At 40.6% G+C, this 21,446-nt stretch overlaps 1 protein-coding gene across 1 annotated transcript; it reads right to left on the reverse strand.

The window, feature by feature from the left end:
• Nucleotides 1-4,493: 4,493 nt before the first annotated feature.
• LOC308146059 (liprin-alpha-3-like) lies at nucleotides 4,494-21,256 on the reverse strand (the record flags this gene model as incomplete). The annotated part of the gene is made up of 31 exons (XM_080517702.1): nucleotides 4,494-4,564; nucleotides 4,700-4,768; nucleotides 6,285-6,447; nucleotides 6,907-6,975; nucleotides 7,086-7,261; nucleotides 7,525-7,622; nucleotides 7,767-7,942; nucleotides 9,386-9,412; nucleotides 9,837-9,899; nucleotides 10,007-10,207; nucleotides 10,395-10,476; nucleotides 10,785-10,881; nucleotides 11,512-11,660; nucleotides 11,755-11,894; nucleotides 11,991-12,234; nucleotides 12,325-12,500; nucleotides 12,579-12,747; nucleotides 13,168-13,247; nucleotides 13,380-13,442; nucleotides 13,527-13,658; nucleotides 13,754-13,837; nucleotides 13,978-14,112; nucleotides 14,230-14,323; nucleotides 14,855-14,907; nucleotides 15,259-15,351; nucleotides 16,193-16,321; nucleotides 16,531-16,590; nucleotides 16,696-16,770; nucleotides 18,236-18,400; nucleotides 18,896-18,997; nucleotides 20,921-21,256. 30 exons carry the CDS (start codon nucleotides 21,254-21,256, stop codon nucleotides 4,716-4,718), a joined length of 3,684 nt encoding a protein of 1,227 aa, XP_080373828.1. The 3' UTR covers nucleotides 4,494-4,564; nucleotides 4,700-4,715.
• Nucleotides 21,257-21,446: the final 190 nt, after the last annotated feature.

The raw sequence follows: 21,446 nt of genomic DNA on the forward strand, positions 1-21,446 counted from the left end.
AACTCTTCAGGGCCAAGAAGCACAGGGAAAAATGTGAAAACTGACACTGATAAGAATAAATATTGATTGTTCTTGCAAACGTTTCTTTGAGTATATGCTTATAATGGTGGTCTTTGAGAATGGATGGAATATGTAATGATGATAATAATGCATCATTTACATGATAAGATATGTGATATTACAGTTGTTTGATATAAAGGAGTAAAATAGCACATATATTACTTTTTAACTATACATGTAGTGACACAGTTAATAATTATGTCCTATTTGGAAATCTTTCACCATTTTAAATGTTAGGTTATACTTTGATATAGCCAGTGTAGGACTGTAAGTTGAAACACGCAATAGAGAAGATGGATGGACTTGGGTTAGCTTAGCTGGAAAAAGTTATCATTATAAACAAATTTTCAATTGTACTTGAAAACGTGAGTTGAAAGACTGTATAATCAAAAGTGACAACACACAGTTATATCAAATGTATGATTTATTATAGTTGTTTTAGATCAAACAAACAAATAATTATGGATTTTGTGGGTTTCAAAAGTACATATTGGTGAGTTTCATTGACAAAAGCAAAGCAAGTTTATTTGAATTTTGAATGGAACATATTTTATAAATAATTATCAAGTTCAAAGAATGAATGAATGATTATCAATTTAGGTCACAGCAGGATGGGCTTCCCTCCTAAAAACAAGGCAACAATGACTTTCTTTGGTGAATCATATTAAATAAACAATCAAGCAACTCATATATATGACCTTTTTGACTTGATAATAATTGTCTTGAAGTTGAATTCATCCACATTTATAAGGCAGCAATTGAATTTTTAGGTTGAAGCACCATGGTGATTTTCACAGTTTTAGTGCAATATGTACAGCATTTCTTACTCTAGTCTTCATCCGGATAGTTCATGCTAAAAAAAACTCCACTTTGATCCCGTGTTAACACATTAATTATCTTGACCTCTCAAGGAAGTGTCCACTGACACACTTCAATGAAACCTTAATGAAATGTTCAGTATGCATTGTCATACTGAACAAAACACTTACTGTAATCCAGGCGGCTATTTCCCATTCAGACTTCCTCTATAAACAAATACAAATTCCACCACTGCAAGAAGATGTAACGAGAACTGCGTCATCCACTGGAGAAATTACAGCAAACGTGTGTACAAGTGGCAGTGACTAAGAGTGTTTTGAGTTTTCCTGTGTTTATATTATTTTGGAGTGCGTGTGTGTGAGAAAGAGGGGATCAGTGGAGAGAGTGGGAGAAACTGATTTACATGCGGGACAAGTGTTTACTGGACTGCAGCTGTGTGGATTGCCAGTGTCACGAGGAAACACGTCAGACTGTAAACTCCACCAATGAAGAAATGTTGTGCATCACCGGGGCAGTTTCCCTTTGATCTACATCACCACCGAGGTCATTGTAATGCAATAACCAAGAAATCAAATCACACTTGTTTTATCATTCATAATTGGGTGCAAAAAAAAAAAGTGTTAAGATGTGTTGTTTGGCTCCAAAACGACATTACAATCAAAATTAAATGCAATAGGAAAGTACCAAATAGAACATATCACAAAAAAAATTTATTTATAAAATGTTATTACTTAAAGCCAAGCTTACAACGTGGGTTTTTAATTGCCGGACTCAGTTATTCTGCGGTTAAAATAGCTATTTCTAATTAAACATCTTTGAATGATGAGATGAGCGTTTATGCTATAATTCCACAGAATTAATGAATAATATACATATTGCATGGACAAATCAACATTTATTTGTTAATATATTCCAGTGTTGTGTTCCCCAGGCTGAAAGTTTAACGGCACACATATATAAGCAGCTCGAACGTTTCTTCTACAGAAAAATACTCTTTCATGTTTATGTTGTGTTTTCCTGTTCGTGTGTTTCCTAAAGCACCATGAGGCCCCTGTCAGAGGGAGGAAGAGTGGAGAAAACACCGCCACACACCCACTTCATGTCAGGCCATCGGACTTTGTTTTTGTCGTTTTTTTTGTACGATATACACACTCGCCATCACATCACCAATATACACCATGTAATTGGCATATATGTAATCTGGTTTGGCTTTCATATGACGTGAAATTTAATGGTCATTTGATTGTACATTTGCAGGGAGATCGACTGTGTTGCTAAAAATAAATCTAAAACTCCCATTAAGAAATCAAAACAAGCTCCTCTGCTCATTCATTACCTGTTTGGGTTGAACTAACACCTGTACTATTTATAACCCTCAGCCGAGCCAGAAAAGCTCTAGGGTTTCCTCTTCCTGTGCTGGCTTGCCTCCAGGCCTCAGTTCAAACTCCACTGAGCAAAAGCATGTTGTGTATGTGTGTAATAAGAAAAAGGATGCCCAGGTATTAGAATAGACAATAACGGGGAAAACCTTCTGTGGATACACTGATTTTATGGGTTTTGTCTTCATAAAGTCTCATATTAGTGACAACGAATTGGTTGTGTAGAAGTAACATCCTCTATAAGGTCAATACGAAGATTAATCTTCTGTTTTAAAAAAAACAAACAAACAAACCCAAAACCTCTAATTTTAAGAATGTTTTTATGGTCACAAATGTCATGAAGTTCAGCTAGACTAACTCTAAGAGCTTGTCATCTTAGAGTTGATTAAAGTACATTAGCAACGATGTCTGCAGCGTATATTCATTTGATATTCGGATAAAGTTGGATGAAGAAATATGGAACCTTTGATTTTGGTGATCTGTCGTACTGCTGTCGTTAGCAGTTTGATACTTTCTGCAAAGTGAAACTCTGATACTTGATCCTGTTATTCCATTATTTGTGGCTGCTCAGGTGAGTTATAAAGAGCGAATAACAGATGAATAAAGGATCCCATGTGAAGGGCAGCAAAGAGGATGAAACAATTAACTTTGCCAATAGCTTCTTCAGCATCGAGTGACATAACAGCTTTAATGCAGCTTAGCTGAGACATGCAAATAGTTTTAAGACTTTTTAAGTCATCTAATGAATCCCGTTTGACCATTTTTGAAATATTGGCAGTATAACTGTCTCCAATCTAAAGGTGATTGGTACAGAATAATGTCACATTTTAAAATCGCATTTCTGATTTTTCAAATATGTAATGGCATTCAGCACCCTCATCTTCATGTGGGTGGGGCCAGTTTGCATGTTCTACCGTTTTGAGGTTTTTTTTCTCAGGTGCTCAGTTTTATCTGTCACAGGCGGAAAAAGACGATCTATCCGTCTCAAAGAAACTTCTAATTTCAGACTTTTCACACTGCATTTTAATGCTTCACCTCCTACCTTTGATCTCCTCTTGCTGAGATGAGAAAATGTGAAATAACTCCACCAGCAACGTGTTTACAGGTATGTTTTTTTTTAATTACAGCTTTTACAATCATTATCATTATTGTTATCATATTATATTCAATTATCATCACTACTCTCCAATTATATGAATTTAAATCATAACACAATTTGTTTTTTTTTGTTTTGTTTTTTTCAAAATGTACACATACAAGTAGCATATCTTAAATGTCCATAATTTAAAACATATTTCCTTTTTGTCAACTCAAAATGAAATTACAGTCAATCTTATAACTAAGTATGAAATGAACATACAGTTTAATACACACACATACACACATACGTACGTACATACATACATACTGTACATACATACATACAATAGCAGTTATCATTAAAAAAAGATAAAAATAAAATACACACATTTTACAAAGTCCTGACCCAAGCTTTCACATCATTAGATGATTGATATCATGACGTTCACTCTAAAATGGTTGATTTTGGCATGCATATTAACACAAATGCTCTCTAACTAAACTCTTTTTTTTTTTTGAACCCCAGCTTGACAGGATTTTGTCATAAAGCACTTTGCTTTGTCTCATTGTCTGTCCTATTCACATTTGTGCATCTCATGTCGGTTATGGCTTAAGAACATACGCTTCATTTCCCCTCGTGAACGTCTACACTTGCCTCCCTCCCTCCCTCTCCTCCCTGGTCTGTACTGTGTTGTGATGTTCCCCGTCAGAGTATGTTCTCTTATCAGTCCAAAATAATAGTCAGATCAACTGAAAGTGTGTGTGCCGGGCTTGTTTTTCTCTTGATCTGAACAGGAATGCATTTTTTTTTTCCTCTCCCATTTTAGAAACTGTAAATTCATTGTGTCAATATTGCCATCTCACACTCGATAAAAAAACAAAAACAAAAACAGAAGATGAATTCACAATAGGCAATGGTCACTTTCTACAGGCCACTTTCTACAGAATCAAACAGCATCATGCCACAACTATGGAGGGGGAGAGAGAGAGAGAGAGAGCGAGAGAGAGAGAGAGAGAGAGAGAGAGGCTGATGGATAAACAGACATTCACTCAATATTTTATCATCTTTTCAGAAATCATTCACTCAGTGTCTTTGATTTTTCCAGACGCGTAGCTTGAACGTCGTTGGTCATCTTCTAGTCCGTTTTTTTTTTTTTCTTGTTCAAAAATGTATATATATATTTTTTTTGTATTCCTTGGTTGGGTGGGGGACGGAGGTGGGGGTTCTACAAAACAGGGAAGAAAACACATTTAGAGAGAAAAACTGAATATCTCCCGCAGTGACAAGATGTTTGATTTGTTGTTCAGACAAAGCTATTTATAGCCACCGATACGGCCATCAGTGGAGGCGCTTTCCTCACCTGGTGTGCTTTTCTTTTAGCAGGAATACGTTCTCACGGACCCCGACTCGCCTCTTGGACCGGAGTTTACTGACAGAAAGACAGAGACGGTTAGAACCCAGAACCAGTGGAACCACACCAGATAAAGTATCTGTGCCGTCTTTGTGTCTAGAAAGTGACATTAAGCCAAAAACTCAATTGAGGATTACTTGAAAACATCAACTCATGTTTGTGTGGTGAAGGAAATAGTGACCATCTGGTTGTTAAGAGTTAAGACCAGACGTTAAAACAGCGATGAGGCGCCTCCTCACTCTCGTACCATTAACTATAACTGATTTCAGCAGAAGTGCAGTGTTGCTGGACTTCTGGAGAAAAGTATAACGTGTGCAGGATTTCCGGAATTTGTGAGGATTATGAAAACACAATTGCCTCACGGTCCTCAGAACAGCACGGACAACACTGTGTTTCCCCTCATCTGACACCATATTTCATGTTGAGCACATAAAACTATTCAAACATTGTTTCTAAAAACTCCTATTTAGGCCATTTTCTGGCAGAAAACCTCTCTGTAGTCTGTCTCATGTGCAAAAAGGATTCTATCACACATCAACACATATTTCTGTTTCCTCATTTAGAGAACCTTTAAAGATAAGATTTTATCAAATACAAATTACATATAATTACACCTTTCCTGACTTTAAAAATCACTCAAGTTTAAAACTATCTGACAATATTCTCCGACGACATGGTGACTTCTTACAGAGCATTCAATGACTTAAGTCCAACTGAATTTAATAAGTGAGCCGCTTTGAGTTATTAGCCTCCTATTTCTTTGAAGCATAATGTTATCTCATCTTTTATATTCAATCATCAAAAAACAAATGAGGTTTTAAAATGATTAAAATACAAGTGTGGCTGGATTATATTAGCACCGGGTGTGGAGGTAGTGAGTTATAAATAAAAAAAAAATACATAAGTAAACTATCTATTTATCTATCAACAAGTACAATTCTTGTTTTCTTGTTTCAAATCTTCTTTTCTCTCAAAAACAAAGCGCCATTGTTTGATTGAGCACAGTGAAATATGGAGCGTGAGAACGAGTGTTCAGGTTTCCCCGCGAGATGAGAAAATGTGAAAATAGTGAAGAAGACATTAACTGCCATTTCTCAGCGGGACTTACCGTCACGAGTTCATGAAAACGTGTTAAATGCCTTGATATGTGACATGTAACTTCAACGATTAAGCTGATGTGACCATCTTCAGGATGTATATGTATGTATTTTATTTAATCTATGCTTAAACAGAAGAAAAACTTAGAAGTTGTTGGCTCATACATTAATTTACTGGTGCAGCTCCAAAGAGATTCAATGGCCTCAGTGTGGAGTTTAATGTATCATCTATAACTAAATTTCATATAGGTACCGCTATTGATGATGTGGTAAAATGTGGTCAAAAATAATAAATACTTGGGATCAGTTTTTGAGAAGAATATTTTTACAGGAACAATGGTATTTTATTCTTGTAATGAAACAGCATTTAAGGAACTGCAGTAACAGCAGCTACCGGGTTAATTAAGGTTCTTTATGCCTGAGCTGCGACTCCTCACCTTCACTCTGGACTTTTCTCAGGGTGACGGACGGGGTCGAGATGGCGGAGGCACGGAAGTTGGCAGGTAATGTTTCTGAGGAGTCGGAGGTCACGCCGCGCAAGTCCTTCTCCCGGAACATCTTCCTCCAAGACGGCGAGCGGGTAAATGTCTTTGTGCCGTCCTGCAGAGGCAATGAAATGATGGCAGCCATCTAGAAACAACAGCTCTCACAGTGGAGGCTGTGCATTTTGGGGTGTTGCTCATTACGCAATAGTGGGGTTACAGAGGCTGGTATTTGACAAAGCGGGATTTGTTGTGACAATATTCCACAGTTGCACAGTTTTTTTCAGTCCTGCGCACTGTAACTAAGCAATTAGCACCCGCTTAAACACAGCTGAACCACTTTGTCATGGAAACAGTTTGCTGTTGGAGTGGTACATGCACTGAGCCCATAAAGGCTCCTCAAAGAGATTCTTTACTGCTTCTTAGCTGGAGCTGGAAGAAAACGTCTCAGAGATTTATCAACATTTAAGACAATCTGTCATTTTGTCTGGTATAATAGTGAGACTCCAAACCTCAGTCTCCTGATGGGAAAGATCATTTAAGATTGACTTTTGCATGAATGTTTGCTTTGTCGTACCTCATCTGGCCTCCTCTCCGTCCCCATAGAGATGAGAGCATTGTACTCCTTCTCCAGGAGCTGCCTTGCCTGTAAAAGACACAAACAGAGAGACGGAGCATCAATGTGTATTTGTGACGATAGACGTTACTGGTCAGCAGAGACACTGCAGTTATGATTCCACTGTTGTCTATAATCACCTGTGTGTTCTGATTTGGTATCTGAAGAAGGAGAGCCAAGTCAGTGTAGTCGAAGGTGTCATCGAGGGCCAGGAGAGCTCCGTGGACGCCACTTTCCAACAGGTTATCGGCAAACTCTTTCAGACCGATTGACTGAACCCAACACATCACTCGCTCATTGGACCAGACCATCACGTCTGTGGGGTAAACAACGGGCGGACAATGAACAATAGTGCAATACAGGGTGTCGGAGATATTCAAGAAAATGAAAAACATAAGCTTTTAAAAAGCATTTGAACGTATTAGTAAAACAGGTACAGCAGTTTCCAGATACTTCAAATTAAGTGATCTAACCTGGGAGGTGCTTGAGGTATGGAGCTCTGTGAGGGGCTTTCATATTCCTATACCAGTATTATACCTTTCGAGTGAGTAAATGGACACTGAAATCTGGATGCCTCACCTTGATTCTGATGCTGGCTCTCGTCCCTCCTCCTCTCCAGCTCCTTTCTGTCGTAGTTCAGGCGCTTCAAACACATGATGCCGTAGTGAAGACTCACCCTGTGGGTCAGGAAGGACATAATTTACATAGTTTGTCACAGCATAGTTAAAAAAAACAACAACTCAGAAATGCATAGAAATATACCGAGGAAACATGAGGTAATAAAGGGGGATAAAAATGTGTATTTGCGTCTTTCCTCAGACCTGTGGAAACTGTCCACCATCTTCAGCTGGCCCCTCAGTTCTTTTTTGGTCAGATGGTCGAGCATGCGTGCATCCACCAGCGACTCCATGAAGTAAGAGCGGTACTGTGGCAGACCCAGACTGGGCAGCCACTCATTTCCCACCCACTCGTGGTTCATGTCTCCATAAGCCAGGATCTGGAGGACAGTCGGGGTGATAAAGATGAGCAGCCATTAAAAAACAAGCTGCAGAATTATGAAAAGACAAAAAAAAAAAACAATTTGGCTTGAGTTTCACACAAAGACCAACATGAATACAGTCTTTTTGTCTTTATTTTTTTGCTGTAATGTAGTGTGCTGCCTGATAGTATGGTGGAAATAAACAGATGAAACCCATGAAAGTAAAAACACTTTCTCTGCTCACAGGTTTTTGTCCAGCTGTTACTCCATCCTGGCTCCTCTACATACACTGCAGTAGTGTATACACGCTGCAGTAGTATATATACACTGCAGTCGTGTATATACGCTGCTGGTCTGCCAGCAATTAAGCAAAACAGTCTCTTGGCTGAGTGAAAGGATGCGTCACTGGCAACAGGAAACGACCATCTACGGCGGTTCACTTTCTATAAATGTCTCTTCTCCCTATATGCGCAAGACTCTGAGCTGAGATTGCTTTATTTCACGTTCTAACACAATAAATATGTCATGTACTGACTGAGTTATTATTAGAAGTGTTATTAGCCACTAATAAATTATTTTCAAGATTGTTAATGAGCTTTTAAAAGGCCTGGCATCAGTTTCTTTTATTTGAAGGCTTCAGTTTCACCAATTAGAGCGGAAACGCATGTATATCCAACTTAAAAAACTGACTTAATCTTGTTTAAACAGTTCATTAACCCTTTTTATGACAGTCACTAAAATGTGTGCAAACTGAGAATTTTTCTCTCTCTTTTATATCATAAAAAATGCAAATTTGTAGAAGGTAGAATAAAACTGATAAGTTAGTACATACATTTTCCTTTTTCCATTTTAAAATCCTCTAAACAGGCTAAATCTAGAAGATTGTGTTATTGAGCCTTACTGTCCAATAATACAATGATATGTTGTTTATTGAGTTGAGTTGAGTGTTTTTGGGGTGTGTTTATAACTAGCTATTGTGACTTGCAAGAGTTTTCCGTCTACACTCTTGATGTTAAATTTTTTGCCATATTTTTAAGAAAAATGCATTAATCAGCAAATAGTTGTATTTTTTCCCCCTATATTTAAGTTTTTACTTGAATTAACCAGAGTTGATTTGAAAGAAAACATAAAAATAACTTCCAATAAACGGTAAACTTAAAAGACAATTGGTGGACTCGGAAGAACACCAATAATTGGCAACTCAATTTCCTAATATTACACAGAGATGTTTCCTTATTATTATTATTATTATTTTTAACATTTATATTCAATGATTCATGGATGAATCGAGTTTAACATCAACTACCAGAAATTGTACTTGACTAAATGTTGCAACCGTCTTCATAAGCAACACTGAATAATTGATCAGATAACCACTGAGCACTTCACACTCGAGGCTTGTTTGCACAGTGATGTAACTACTTGGCGTTAAATATCATCTTCCTGTGTGTCCAAACTCACCTGATCCCAGCTGAACTCCTTCTGCTCCTTGTGGTTCGGGCAGAGAGGAACGTGGAGAGAGAGAGAGAGAGAGAACGGACAGATATTTGCAGAGAGAGGGAAAGATCACCAGGGGAAAGTGTGTTGTTTGTGTGTGAGTGTGCGTTTTGTGTTTTGTTATGGTAAATCAGTGTCAGGACAGAATGAAGAGGAGAAGAGGAGAGGCAGAGGGAGGAAAAGCTATGTTAGTGAGTGAGAATTAGTTGGAGAAACACTACATCAAAACAGATTCTCAGGGAATAGCAAGGGAAAGGTGTAGCCAAACATGCCTAATTAGAGACAAAGAAAGAGAAAAGAGCTTGTCAACAAAGAGAGCTTTGCTTTTAATGCTCTTGACTGAAACTGTAAACTGGCATGAAATTAACTAAGATAAACTAACAGATTATAAGTGTAAAATAATGTTGGATCTTACTGGTTTAGTCGCAGCAGTGAGGGACTCCATCTCAGCATGTGTCATCCAAATATTACTGGTTGACTGTAACCACAGTAAATAAATCACATCAGTCTCTCTGCTAAAGCAACAGCTATTGTTCGCATGCTGATGTTGTATTTTCATTCCCCCTGCTTTCCGATGAGCCTTACAGAGCGTGTGCTTGCAGGTGCAGACGGGCTGGTCAGGGAGACCATCTCTTGGATGGCCAGGCGGAGTTTGAGTCGGTGCAGAGGGTTGCTGATTCCAATTTCCCTCTGGATCTCCGTGTCAGACAGGTTTGCCATGATGGCGCCGCTCTTCACGTTGGCACGGCATGCTGCCACATACCACGCCGGCATCCCGACCCACAGCTGGATAAACAGGAAAGAGCCCAACTTGTAATGATTATCCTTCGCAGACGATCAGGTGACGGGAACCAAATGTCACACTTGTGTTTATTGTAAACAGACATTGTAGCACTGACAAACATGAACCCGACCCTCTCTCGTTTATCTTTGTCCGACATTTTCATAGAAGGAGACAACCTGACAAATGTACCTCAAGCCATGTAACAACAGTGGGGCCGTCCCATGAGGCGAAGGGCAGACCCTGACGGCAGGCTTCCTCTAACAAGTCGTGCCTGGCAAGTGGAGTGGAAAACACAGGAATCATTTCTTCGTATCTCACCTTACCACTGTCTCTTTTTATAAATAGAAATTCACATTGAACACGATATGTAAATAGAACACCGGCGGTGGCTTGCGGAACCACAGAGGCATGTTTTTATTTCAATTTATGGCACCAAGAGGAATAAAAATAATTGTCCCGGACCAGGTTAGTGTCATAACCCACCAATAGCACCTGTCAATGTGATTTAATGATCTACATTCGGGTTCAAATGTCGCTGTATAACACACGAGAAGTGTGTGGACAAATGACTGATCTCACTTCTTTTTGCTGCGTCGATCTTTTTCCACTGTTCCAGTCCCAAGCTTCGCCAGGCCTAACGGGTCTGCAGAGCCCAAGTCATCAGAAGGAGTGGACGCTATACACAGAGAAAAAATCAAAAGATTGAAAAATAATATTTTTCATTGTCAATATAGATTTATTTAATTAGGATTTTCTCAAAGGGTGATTTGTTGGTGAAGCTTTTGACACATGCCCTCTCCATGGTATCTGTATTGCCTCTTCTTGCCTCTTGTCTTTTCATAGGTGGAGTATAGACTAAACCACAGCACAAAGATCAATGCCTCTTCAACGAGTAGACCAGACAAAACAAATCTAAGTAATGCTTGCATTTAGAGTGAAACTCATGAAATCAACTCTAAACTCACCCTCACACTGCGAATCATTTGCTTCTCAATTGGCAATTACAGGCTTTCATTTAAAATAAAAAAAAACTATTGTAAGACTCTGTAAGAAACTGATGCACCTGAAACATTTATTATGGTCAATAATGTTGTTTCATCATATTCAATTTATCAGAAAAGTTGTGTATTCATTGTTCTGACATGTTGCTCCACCGCTTCTGCTTTTATCACAAATGGTTTTTCTCATTATTTTCTATATTAGCCTCAGTGTTGATAATTATCTTCCATTATTGATAATTGTTTATTTGCTAATCAAGCAGACAAAACTGTCACTTGGAAAGCAGGAATGTCACCAGGTCACACACCCAGTGAAGCAGATTCACGTCCAGGTGCACCAATCCTCCCCTTTTCCTTCTTCCCAAAGAGCCGGCCAATGGATGACTTGATGCTTTTCTTTTTGCTGGCTTTGTGGAGCGAATCCTGGCTGGCTGTGATGGCTCCATCAGCAGAGAGACTAACACAGAGATAGAGGATGAGTGGTTAATGGAGCACAAATGTTTTATTTTTTTGTTGTCTAATCTAATAAACTTCATCACTTCTGAGAATACCTGCGAAATTCCCGGTGGTCATCGAGGCCGGCCCCAGGGTGAGTGTGTGTCATCCGGTCCAGCCGTAGAGCTCGAGGAACAGGTGGAGGGGTGGAATCAATCAAGGCAAGTGCTCTGCATTCTTCACCCTCTTTGCTATTCTGCAGGACGGAAATAAAATCAGAGGATTAACATACTGCACCTAACTTCTAAAAAAAAAAAAAAAAAAAAAAAAAAAAAAAGCGTAATCGCAGCACCTGTCTCTCAGTCTCCCTGGCAGGTGAATGGGGCAGGCGGGGGGTGGAATGTCCAGAGCTGGGTGGCGAGGGGGAGGCCAATGTGGAGGAGGTAATGGAGGGAGTCATGTAGCCCCTTCCAACACTGTCCCGTCCTCCCAGAGAGGAAGGTGGAAGAGAGGAGGCATCAAGAGCCACGCTGCTGACCCGACTCTCGATCTCCTCCGCCCTCAGCTCTGTGCTCTCCTTCTCTTCCTGAATCAGCCTGACAGGACAAAGTCGAGAGATATAATTTGTTTTCATGCGTCACACAAGAGATGATCTAAAATGTGTCCTTGCGAATGATTAAACTCACTTAATCTCTTTGTTTATGGCCTCCAGTTGCTCCTGCAGCATGATAGCCAGAGTCTGTACATCTGTCTGTCCGCTGGGAGAGAGCAGCTCTCTGTCGTCCTCGTCATCAGAGCAGCCACCGTCCACACCACCCTCAAACCCAGGAACCAGCATTGTGCCGCTGTCCCACTCTCCATACTGAAAGGAGACAAGGACATAGTGGAAGTCATACAGGAAATTAAATCATTAAAATTAGATTGACGTTAATCTATCCACATCGTCATCCAAGTCGGAGATCAGCACCTTGTTGCAATCGTCTCTAGAAGCCCCCCACCGGCCCCGGTGCCGCCTGACCACCACCCCACTAGAGGAGCTGCCGTAGCCCGCCGGGAGTGAGCCGCCACCCTGGGGGTACCGCAGCTCCGAGGCACTCCCTGGAAGAGATCTTCGAAAAAGTGTGGAGGGAAGTGAGCTCACGCTGCCCGCCCTATGATGAGATCCAGAATTCATTAGTTACGCAACAGTACTTCAAACATGAAAACGTTCCCATTTCCTGGGTGAGTGTTTACAACCGCGACGTTATCACAAGTTTTCCTGCTTAGGATATGCATTTAAAAAGCTGTGTCCATATAAACAATGCATGTATGAATTATTTGCATATTTCTTAGCCAGACCAATAGCCTCCAGGTTGAGTATGAATAATTTAGAAAGTAGATTTCGTATGAAAGTACACAATTACTAACTGAGAGTAAACAAAAGTTTGCACTCAGAGGGAGCAGAGTACATACAATTTCCCTTGGGACAATTTGTTTCTATTCAGGCTTATTACATAAATGTATTTCCATTAGGGTTCATTTGAACTTACCTGGAATAAGACGAGCCTGGTCTGCCTCTCAGCTGATCTAACTCCAGTTGAATTCGCTCCAGCTCAGCTAGGAGCTGCTCCTACAACCCAGAGAAGAAAACCAGCCATAATCAACTTTTTTTTTTTTTTTTTTTAAAGGACAATGGATATTGGCATCACACCAGTGACGGTCAACATGAAACATTCTAACAAAGTGAGATAATAGTGAATACCTTATTAGCAAGCAGATCATCTTGGATTTTCTTCATATTGGAGAGCTCTTCAGAGAGAGCGTTCTAGTAACACAGAGGGATACATTCACAGTCTGATGCATTTTCTAAAACAAATATGCTTTCCCCGCAGATGTGTTTCACGCTTACCTTATCCTCCAGCGCTGCCATCCTCTCTTTGAGGTGGAGCTGAAGTCTCTCGTTGGACTCGGATAGAAGCTTGTCCACTGTGTCTGAGAGGCGTTTGTTGTGTTCGTCATTCATCTTCTCCCTCTGCCTCGCCTGAAAATGAAGCCGCGGGGAGACGCGTTCAAAGCGGAGCGAAAAAGTGGAGGGAAATTTTGGCGCACTAAGCACATCAATGCAGATGGTGTTACCCTCTGCAGCTCTTGATTCTTCTCCTCAAGCTGGGCTTCCATTTGTCGTAGTCGCTCCTCAAAGTTTCCGTGGCGCTCCTCAGCCTACAGAAGATATTCAGGTTTTTTTTAATTTTTGTTTTTTAATGCTGCTCAAAGCTGTCTGAATGCAATTTTGGTAGAACTGGTAGAAGCAAAACGTATTAGCCTGTGATTTTAATTGGAGGTGATCCTCATCCAGGTACCTTATTGAGAGCTGCCACTCTTTGAGCCAGCTGGGCCTCAATCTCAGGCAATGTCTCTGCTCTTTGCAGGGTCTGCTGGAGCTTCTGTTTGGCCTCATCCAGGCGTTCCTGAAGTTGTCTGTTCTTCTCTTCACTCTGGACACGCAGAACAAAACACAAACTTGTAAGCTCTGTGACTGGAATAAGGAAATCCAGGTCCAGTTTCTGGATCTTCAACACAGCAAGAGTTGGCCATACTATCAGAGCCTTTACCTGTCTGTGCAGGGACTCCTTGCTGGCCAGTTCATTTTCCAGCTTGTCTTTGATATCATGGAGAGAAGTCGCCTCCCTCTGGGCACTGAGGTACCTGCATGGGACATAAGACCAACATGAAATGGCGAGATTACTGCAGCAGGCGTAATTCAAACAGCAATAGCCAAATATTTCCATGATCCACTCAACATAAAAAGGATGTCTGAGGCAGTTCAGTAAAAGTGTCAAGTTTTAATGACACTCCTATCTTCTCATCCGCCACATTTTAGATAGTTTCATGAAGAGTGACAGATTGAAGAGAACCTGGGCTTCTTAAACTCTTTATGTCTATATTTGAATTCTTTAATATTGACCTTATTCAGGCATTCAAATGTACTGGGTGCTAAAAAGTTTACTTTCTATAATATGCATGCAGCTGCAATCATAATAATGTAGTGTAAAGCAAATGTCATTATGTAAAACTGTCGTTGAGTGTATAAAGAGGCTGCCCCTGAACCTTTGCAACACATTGCTACAACAGGTGAAACATATGGTCCTTCTGCTCCATGCATTTTAATTAACGTATGAAACTATGATGGAAAAAAAAAGAGCCCTCAGTGACAGCTAATAAAACAGCAAAGGTTACCTCCGCTCTAGTGTTGTAATTCTCTCCTCCATATCTTCTCTTTGGCAAAGAGCCTGCAGATGTCACATGAAACAAGATGATTGACAGGGAGAAAATTCATTTTGTACGAAATACAATTATGTGAAAAATTATAAAGTGATTGCTAACAAGACGTGAACAAAAAGAAGTCTACATAATCTATAGTCTTCTGAAATATACAATTTATTCTAAATGGTTTGTACAACAAAATGCAAAAATCTGATTACTGTTCAATCTATCTGGCTTTTCCTCTCATTTCTTTTTTTGTCCCAAAATACCACTTATCAGGACATATGCTGATTGTGGTCAAATATACACTTGGACCCCCCTTGGTACTGAGGGAGCTCAGGGTTTTGGCCAGGAAGAGACAGATTGGACCAACAGACCTCTTTCACTTCCCGTTGGAGCTTCTGATTGGCCTCCTCTGACTTTGTCACCTCCCTCCTGGCGGCTGCAAGCTGTTCCTCTATTTCCCCAACCTGACGCGACACCACAAAGGGACACGAGATGACACAGATTGAACCTGCATGAGTCAGTGTTAACAGCCACAGCACCGAGTGTAAATAGGCTCAACAATGATTGATTACAAATATCTGTCTGGTCAACATAAGACTTGAAAGCACTACTGACATAGGGTAACATGGTGATTTGGAGTCTGACACATCAGAGACACACAGTATGGGTCTAATTTTTTTCCTTTTGTGCTTTTTTTGTGTTGTAACTTAATATAGAGCAAAAACATCAATTTGTGGACTTGATCTTTGACACAGTGGCACAGGAAGCCAGTCAATGATCTAATCAAAATGGCTAGGAAAGTTGCAATAGTATTAACACACCACAAGAGGGAAGAGGATGACCAGCTGTACTGTGCACAGGTCTTCACTTATTTAGGATAGTAAGATTTTAGAAGTGCAATTGAAATCGTCTGAAGTTCTTTTTCTGATAGGCAAACCAATAAACTGAATCAGAAAGGAGTTATGATGTGTTTTGGTGACTCTGGTGTAAAGTGGAAGAGATCAGTTAGATGAGTAACTGTCTATTTAATAATATGAATGATACCCACATGGTCATGTAGTGGTTAGTATTCTTGGTTCGCAGTGAGAACATTACTGGTTTGAGTCTGGGTTTGGGGCTTTTCTGTGTGGAGTTTGTCTGTATTTTCCTCAGCTACTCTGGTTTCTTTGACAAAAAACACATGTTTGACGTCAACTTGGGGGACGTTTGTCCAAAACAACTGCCTCGTTAAAGGAGTATGGCGACTGCTCCTTATTACATCTTCAATATTCCTTGAAGTGGCTGAAGCCTTGCTCTTGTACTCACCTGCCGGCACATGAGGGCTAGCCTCTCCCTCAGCTGGGAGAGTTCAGCTCTCTGCCGCTCTATCTCTCCTTCTCTCTGTCTATCGAGCTCTCCGTCCTCGATGCCAGAGGAGGGCCCATTGGGTAGTCGCTAGAATGAGTATCACAAAAAAAAAAAAAAAAAAGAAATGGAGAAAAACAAAACTTGTTAGAACTAGTTAGCACTGCACCTGATGTGATGAGAGGTAAAAATCACACTGGCACAGCGTGTTACCCATTATCTACTTCTCTACTGATTCTCTGGACGCTAACACAAACACAAAAACAACTGGAACCAACATGCATAAAACCCTCCCTTACATCTTTCCCGCCGTCCACCCCTTGTTGACGTCTTTTAATTTGGTCTCTTAAAGAGATTACCTGCAAAGAGGGAGACAGAAAGAGAGGAATGGCATCCTGAATTAAATTCGCCGATTTTATTTGAACCAGCCGGAGAATAATGAGGCAGCAGCTATTTTGCATTACCTCTTGAGAAGATGCTGCAAGTTGATCCTCCAACATGGACACCCGCTCGAGGGCCACGCGGAGCCTCTCCCGAACCTGCAGGGTGAAGCAACAAAAGGGCCGACACAAGTTAACCCACTTGTACTGCAACACATGTGACACACACACACACACACACACACGGATTACAGCAATGTGTTGTTCACATGCCGCTGTAACTACAGCCTTCTGCCCATTCTGCTATGCGACAAACTGTGTAGAACTGATTATAAAACAGATCAGAGGAGGACAAAAACCTCATGTCACAACAGTGGTTCATCACACGAGCTGCATTACACTCTACATCATTTCAATTGACCTCACACCAGCAATGAGTGTGATCAGCCTCAGGAGAGGACGACTGAACAATGCCCCAGTGCCAGCTCAGGAGTAAAACTCCCTTCTGCTAAGACTGACAGCAAGACATTTATTAAACACTCCAACTTGTAGTGAGTTCTGAGAGGAAACCTCTCCTGGCTGCACCATCAATTACAGTGTTGTTTAAATGCACAAAAACACTATAATGACATCAAATTCCCAAACTGCAACTTAGAAATGCATCATTGTGACTCATCACTGCATCACGAGCAGCAATGTATAGTTTCAGCAATTCAACAAACCCTCTCACTTGGATTAGCCAATTTATGGATTCCTGGCTTCAGCAGAAACATGCTGACAAATAACCTTCTAAATTTATTGCAGATAACAGTTGGGTTGTGCTAAAAGCCCAAAGTATACCAGCATTTTAGTACTTCTGGTTCTCTCAGTTCATCTCCACTGATTCTCTTTCAAAAACCTTATTGAGATGCATGAAATCTGTACCTTTACAGTATGTGTTTTCTAAAAGTCAGTTGTTTGTCTGTTGTTAAACAATATAACTGTTGCAGTGATGCAGCATTTTTAAGGCCTTGTTGTGTTAAAACTAAAACAGTTTTTACTCAGGCATTCAAAGAGGTAATAGTTTTAAGACAGGTGAGCAGGATGAATCAGAATGTCCATAATTTATGTGTTTTCCGTTGTCTGATGTCGGCCTTTAAGGTATTGTATATCAATGTGGTGGCTTGCTGAAGAAAATGTGCCATTTTAAGTCTTTGGTGAACACAGTTTACATTTTTTCAGTATTTCAAAAGTCATTTACAGGGCTGATACGTGGCACTAACTTTTAAGTTGACCCAAAAGATAGATAGTCATTCATCACTAGAAGGAAAAATAGTGTCATGTCTCTTGTGATTGACTTATTCCAAAACCTGCTTCACTCCACTTCTGCTCTCTGACAACCACCATGTGACCTATTTTTCTCTGAAACTACAAAATGTTATTGGAAGAAAATTACTTTTGTTTATTTATCATGCATAAACTGTAAAATCCTTTTTTTTTTGTTTTAATCATTACAATGTAAGATCAGATGTTTTTCAGATTTATTTTTTAACTATCCCAATCTCAATGTTAATAATGCTTGAACCCAGTGGATATATATATCTATATATCTATCTATATATATATATATATAGTTCTGACGCACCTTCTCATCCAGGGCCTTGTGATGCTCAAAAAGGGATTTTAGGGCCTTGAGGACTTCCACCTCGCTGGAAACGCCTGCAGGGGACTGGGCTTGTCTTTTCACCACCGTCATCCTCAGACTGCGCTCATGGCGAGACACTAGACACTCCAGGTGTTCCAGCAGCAGCTACAGGATCCAGTGTGTTTATACCAAAGGAGATGGAGGTGGAGAGAGAGAGAGAGAGAGAGAGAGGTAAGCAAAGCAGTTTGAAGGATATGGAAAGTGCAGGTGAAGAAAGCAAATAACACAGAAATGGGGAGTGCACAATCGGGGAGGAGATAGAGAAAATACAAGGAAAAGGCTCACAAAAGGCGTAGGGGAGTGAACGGTTTTAAGAGTGGCAAAGAGATGAAGTTGGGTGGTAGGAAGCAACCAGGGCAGTAAAATAAAAGGAATGAGGAGTGAGCGGGAGAGATAAGGAAAGCCGATAGAGATTAAAAAAAAAAAAAAAGAAGTCATAAAGAGGAAAGAAGAATGTGGATGAGAAAAAAGAAGAGAAGAAGAGAGAAAAAAAGAGAGGCAAATGAAACGCTGTCACACCCACACATCCACAATGGGTGAGGAAGATAACACAGAGACTGTTACAGTGCTAATAAGCAAAATGGCCGCTAAACATCTTACACGTGTGTTGTTTCTCTCCGCCTTGAGCTCGGCAATCTCCTCCTCCCTCTCCAGAAGCTGCTCCCGGCAAACGTTCAGCTCTTTAGTCAACACAGCAAACTCCTGTGGAACACACAAGCTGCGTTCAAGGGGGCAAGAAGGCAAACTGTTCAAATGTACGCTTTTTAGTTATTCAAGTGCTCTGGACAGCCAGCTGGAACGGAAAAAAAGGCTTTTAAAGAAGAACTTATAATTCCTTATTGAAGTTACACATTATCACAAATGCAGACACACATATTGCTAAACGTGCACACAACCAAGGGCCTCCGGAAGCACGCTTTGCGAAACACCTGAGACCAGAGCTAGAGGCGGACGCACATGATGTAAACCTCCATAATGAGCATGTAAATCACTGACACAGTTTCCAACACCACTCACTCTCGCTCATCCTCGTCTGTGAACTCGCATTCATGGATGGATTACATCACACTGTTACACAATGGCTCAGCAATGCACAAAAGCCCCCCCCCCCCAAAAAAAAAACCTGCATTGATATGACATTTACTACTCTGCTGGGAATACGTTTGTAACTCCTGCACGGAAAAGCAGGAGAGCGTATCTGACAAGTTTTTGCTTAGAATATACAAAAAAAATTCAACATGCAATGAGCAAAACTTGCAGAATCCATGGTCAATTATTGCTTCATGTCGCCATAAAACACAGCCAAGGCTTCGGCTTAAAGACAATTGCTGTTTATGAGAATGACAAGAATGTGCAGATGTTTATGGCGAGGATCACTTGCTTTATGATTCAAAAACTGTTGAAGGTAGACATATGAAACGGGCCTGTTTGCAAAATGAGCGAAGCGAAAACGCCAAAGAGAGAGAAAGAGATCTGTACAGATGGAGACACAGTAGGTTCATTGGCTCTTGGCCTTATGGGATTGTTTCTTATTTGGATAGGGGTCAGCTTCTCAGTTAGCTTCCCTTGTCCTCTTGTTGTTTCTCTTCAGCTTCATCTCACTCTGTCTCTATTCTGCATTCATGTTGCACTGCAACTCATCATGTACATGAAAACTGAATTACGCTCATAAAGAATGAATTCTGTAATGTTTTCGCATTCTCTGGAATCATATGCTTTCTAACTTCTGCACAGGCACAGGCTTATTGTTGCAAAAAGAGTCCAATAATGCTTCATCAAACTATAAAATTACCCATAATTGTTCAGTTTGCAGAGAGATGTGTTCAAGCTTATGTGACGTCACTCACTTCAGCATACAAACAGTGTTGATGCAAAACGTAATTCACGAGTATCATCGCAGCAGGATGAACAGACCCAGTTCTCATTATTCTAACTATTATTCATAGTTGCGTGCCCTGCCGAAATTGCTGAATTAAAATCATTTGTTTGATCACTATGTCACAAGGTCGATTCAACTTAATCCACCAGAGATTAAGCAAACATCTCATATGGAACGTGGAAAAGACATCGAAGTGTGACAGCAAAGTATACTTATTGTAAATATCCTCAGTTCAAAATGCAGATTTGTGCCTTTGGGGTAAAACATCACTAATGGTCTCATAACTGATAAATGTTTACATTGTTGTTATTATCAATAAGCAATGTTTACCCAGTAAACTAAGAAAATCCTTGCAAAATTAAATATTTAACATTCAAATTGAGTTGAGCCCCTTAAAAAACATTATCGTTCAGCACCATGAATCATCCACTAACAATATGATCAACAAACATAATAAGACCTTAATACACAATGAAGGAAAAACAGCAGCGGTAACTGGGACGAGACAGGCAGAAGTAGACGGGAACATAAACCCAGCTGCATTAGTAGAAACAAAATTTGTGAGAAAAAAAAGAGAATGGAGGTCGGAAGTAGTGTCTGACTTCTACTTTCTGGCACTTCAAAGGGTCACTGTCACGAGGAGAAGTACTTTCTCAGTCCTCCACATCTCCAAAATTCATGCCATCACGTTCAAACTGGGCTAATTCTTCCATGCAAATTGTAAACGCATGCGCGCGCAGCTGTACCTGTGGCAGAGCGATGGACAGTTGCCTTTGAAGTGACTCTTTTTCGTGGCCGAGCTCGCGGAGGCGGAGCTGCGCCGTCCCCAGGCTGTCCTGTGTCTCCCTCAGGTTCTCCAGCAGCCTCTCCCGCTCCGTCAGCATGTTGACCATGAGAGACTCCAGGTTCCCTGTGCTGCCCCCTTCGTCTCCTCCACCTCGAGGCTCCCTGCCGCTCAATCCACTGCCGCCCATCGCGCCTCCGGTGCCCCCGACCCCGGTGCCGGCAGGTGAGGACGGGCCTCCGCCGCTCCCGCTCCGCCCATCCTCAGATATGGTGGGCATCACCTCGCACATCATCATGAGACCGTGGTGTGTGTGTGTGTGTGGGTGTCAAGTCAATAAAGAAAACTTAAACTGGGGATTGTACGTGCAAAATGTCTGTTGTCGTGCCTGGAATTTTTTTTTTTTATGAGCTTGTACTCAAAGTTTAATGTACAAAATATAAACCTTTACATCTTCAATTTTTCCAAAAATATGATTCCTTTGGTCA

Source organism: Blennius ocellaris, assembly GCF_963422515.1.
Source record: "Blennius ocellaris genome assembly, chromosome: 21".
NCBI lineage: Eukaryota > Metazoa > Chordata > Actinopteri > Blenniiformes > Blenniidae > Blennius > Blennius ocellaris.